Genomic DNA, 3,704 nt, shown 5'->3' on the forward strand with positions numbered 1-3,704 from the left:
TTTACAGTTAATATACATACAATACGTAGCAATCCTGCTACATGTATTGCGTTGGGCGCCAGTTAAGTTTAAAATCTTGGTCAAAGCAATGGAAACCAAAAACCAAAAAGGGACTCATTTAATTTGTACGTTGAAATGTTCCGTTGTTCTGCACCTTTTATTTAAATCTAGACCGGCTTTGCGGGGGAGGGGGGCGTGCCTGACTCAGCGCTTGTGTGGCAAAGCTCCATCGGAGAGGCCGCTGATTGGCACACCGCCCGCTGAGAGTCACTCCGAAGACGAGCGACCACGAAGCCGCTTGGCCAATGGCATTGTGAGCCCAAGAGGCTCAGAGAAAAAGATAGAGAGAAGCGCCAGCGAGAGAGAGAGGGAGCGGCGGCGGTACACTCGAGTGAAAGAGTAAAAGAGCAGTGGGCAACAGGTTGTCAGTGTGCCAGAGAGAAAGAGAGTGAGAGCGAGAACGGTGAACAGGTTGTCTCGATTGGAAACGGAATGAAATGAAGTGGAGTGAATTTTCATTCATAAAATCCGCTGCAGCTGAGCAAAATGCTCTGCCGCTGACTCAACGCAACGCAGCTAGCTGGGAATTTACAGCTACGCCGGTTTTTGGGGGACTGACGCCATTGCCACGCGAAACTTGAACAGCCAAGCGTTGCCCCATCTTTGATCGCTTCTAACCGATCAGATCCTATTACACCGTACAAAAAAAAGAAATTTCAAAAAAAAAAAAAAACCAAAAATAAAAAATAAAAAAGGAGAAGCCAGCGAAGTGGCAACGGTAAAATTTGTCCCTCCTCGAAGGCAACACAATACCCCTGCCAAAACCAAGATAAAAACATTACAGATACTATAGATACGAACAGATACCTATATCTTTGCCACACGCAGAGATCACGCGACGATTGCCCGACATTTGCTTAATGGTCCATGAGTCACCAACCATTAGATTGGGGTACTTGGGGTTTTCTCAAAACCCACAAGCCCACGGTGAGCGAGTGAGAAACCTCGTATATCTAGCGGAACGTGCCCCGGGCACGAGCCATAAACGTAAACGCCCCATGATGATGATGATGATGGGGTGGGTCAGGGCACAGGTGACGAGTTCGACCGAAAACGGAATTCTCAGACATTTTCCCAGTATTTCCATTGGGGGGGAGTGCCACTGACATGTTGGGTTGGGGCCCCAAAATTCCATATTGACTGGGAAATACTATAAAAGTTATCCAATATAATTGCTTATTTAATTCCTTAGTCATTGGTTGTGTTAGAACTCCGCCATAGACTCTATAAATTATTTTACTTTGGGAAAAATATTTTACATTTTGAAACTGTGGTTTTTTCAAAACTCTTGATTTTTGTTTTTAAAGATTTTCAAAATGTATTTTGTTTATTAACCCAACTAATATCTTTGATTCACAAGTGGTTGTGTTGTATATATTATATAAAAAGCTCTGATTCCATTATATAAAATAATAATTTATTAATAGTAATAACATAAAAGTATAAAAAAAATCCACTTAATTTATAGTTTTCATAAATTATCGAGCCTGCGAGGCGGTGAATGCGTTGCATGAGTATGGGGACATATGTATATAAATAGGATGCGAAAGCGATATAAATACGAATGGATGTGTGGGGGCTGGGGTCAATAAGTTATAATAAATAATAGGGTCTTCGAAACTGGTTACGAAATACGATTGTTTTGAGATTGCAGTGGGTCATTAGAGGCGATTATTTTTGGTATGGCTTGTTGCGGTGGCTTTTGGCCAGCGGATCGGTGGATTGGTGTACTTAACTCTGGTTAAGCAGCTGCTCGTACTTGTATTCCACGATGGTCAGCACCTTAATGGTCTCCACGGCCGAGACGAACGGCAGGTCCAAGTGGCCCTTATTGTAATGCACATCCTTGGGATTGCACGTTTGCTCCGTGTTGGTCACATTCAGAGCTTCCTGGATGTTGTGCCTGAAGAAGTCCATGAAGTGATAGAAGTAGCAGTGCCACACTTGGTGCTTAAACTCAATCTGATCGAAGAGGTTCTGCAAGACGAGCAGGGTCTCGATAATGGCGGGCAGCTCGTTGGTCACATCGCCCACAGTGCCCGCGTAGGAAAACTCCTCCGTTTGCTTGTCGAAGGCAACCTTTTTCACCTCCGATTGCAGCGGATGCTCCAGGCTCAGATCGTGAAAATGCAAACTGTGCATTCGTTGGGCAATGGTTTTGTTAAGTTCGTACTGTGACAACTGGCGAATGGGTAAGAAAAGAAAACTTAGCACATCTGGTGTCCCCCAAGCCATTGATGGATGCACTTACGTATTCATTGGTCAGGCAGATGACGGCCTTCTTGGTGTTACTGGCCACTTGGCGTGCCGACTCGAGTTGCTCCAACCGCTTTTCCGCTGAGTAACTCATGTCCTTGCAAAAGGGCCTGCCCTCAGTCTTGTTCGTTATCAAATTGGGCTCGTGTCTTGGGGGCTCCGAAGGTGTGGACCTCGCTTGCTGGTGGTGGTGATGGCGATGCGGCAGGATCAGTGAGAGTCCTCGAGCCCTTCGCGGTGCGGCGAATGTCCCCGTTGGCCAGCTGGCGGCAATTGTGAGTAGAAGCAGGACACCGAGGAGCCAGCACTTGGCAGGAGCTGTAAGAAAAAATATAGAAAATCAGTTAGGCCGAGTAAAAGTAAAGAGAAAATTGTTTATATCGCAAATAAATCGTAGATGGCTAGGTCAAAAATGAACTTAACAGAAAGAACTTAGTTTTTTAAAATAAGAATTGAATTGTAGTAAGGCATTTAAGATTACAATAAAGGCAGAGGCTTTGAAAGTTTTCGATCTAAATAGACCTTCTATAGAAATCCAATCTTTATATCACTTCCACATTTGATTTTTGCCGTAAACTTATTTGAGGCTAGACGCGCTTCCCTGTTTGCCAAGCGGTGACACAGACATAGATACAGATATAGATATGGATAAACGAAGATACCGGGCAGATATATAGCGGCTTTATTGCGGACGTGATTCAGAGTTGCGGAGATGCGGACTCGACACTTACACCGTGGGCTGGAGGAGATGGTGGGTTGCTGGGAGCAGGACTTTGTCGCAGGACTCTGCTGCAGACGCTCCGAGAAGCAGGGCTCCATGATGGCATTTGTACTGGTGGCCATTTTCAGACTTATGTGACTTATTACTTATTGATCAGCACTCACGAACGCGATTTTAAACTCGTTTATAAATTGGGGCTTTTTGAGTTTATTTGATTTGATTTTGGTTATTTTAGCTGAAGCTTAGCGCGCTGAAGAGCTGGCGTCTTTGCTCTGCGAGATCTTACGGTTAATGAGGAGTTGGGGCACACTCCCGCTGCTTAAGTAGGAACCGCCATCCGGCGCTATCAGCAGCCGAAGCCGCACGAGCGGCGCAGCGCGTGGCCGAGCTTACTTTTTTTTTTCTTTCTATACTCTGTACGCTGTACGCTATACGGTTTACGCACACACACGCGAGTGGTGGGTACACAAAACAGCAGTCACAACGACAAGTGCGGTAACAACAATAACAACAACAACAACAACAACCACAGCGGCAACAGCATCAGTGAACGATCGATGACGACAAGCCATTTTGACGCGTGCTAACTGAAATTCGATAAAAAAAAAAAAAAAAAAAAAAAAAAATCACAGAGACTTGATCTTTGGAATGGCCTATTGATCAAGAA

The 3,704-nt window shown here is 44.8% G+C and overlaps 1 protein-coding gene across 1 annotated transcript; it reads right to left on the reverse strand.

Moving 5' to 3' along the window:
• Window positions 1-1,496: 1,496 nt before the first annotated feature.
• On the reverse strand, window positions 1,497-3,159 carry LOC108136396. Its single transcript, XM_041708973.1, has 3 exons — window positions 3,048-3,159; window positions 2,312-2,634; window positions 1,497-2,241 (listed from the first exon to the last, which is right to left on the reverse strand). Exons 1-3 carry the CDS (start codon window positions 3,157-3,159, stop codon window positions 1,792-1,794), a joined length of 885 nt encoding a protein of 294 aa, XP_041564907.1. The 3' UTR covers window positions 1,497-1,791.
• Between the last annotated feature and the right edge of the window lie 545 nt (window positions 3,160-3,704).

The sequence above is a fragment of the Drosophila elegans genome, unplaced genomic scaffold, assembly GCF_018152505.1.
Source record: "Drosophila elegans isolate 14027-0461.03 unplaced genomic scaffold, ASM1815250v1 contig_149, whole genome shotgun sequence".
NCBI lineage: Eukaryota > Metazoa > Arthropoda > Insecta > Diptera > Drosophilidae > Drosophila > Drosophila elegans.

Bases quoted from the DNA above. Each gene is read 5' to 3' on its own strand.
- LOC108136396 (XM_041708973.1), bottom strand. From the start codon at position 3,159: ATGGCCACCAGTACAAATGCCATCATGGAGCCCTGCTTCTCGGAGCGT. The intron at 2,635-3,047 runs GTAAGTGTCGAG...TTTTTCTTACAG, and splicing joins CATCTCCTCCAGCCCACGGT to CTCCTGCCAAGTGCTGGCTC. The intron at 2,242-2,311 runs GTAAGTGCATCC...CCCATTCGCCAG, and splicing joins TCTGCCTGACCAATGAATAC to TTGTCACAGTACGAACTTAA.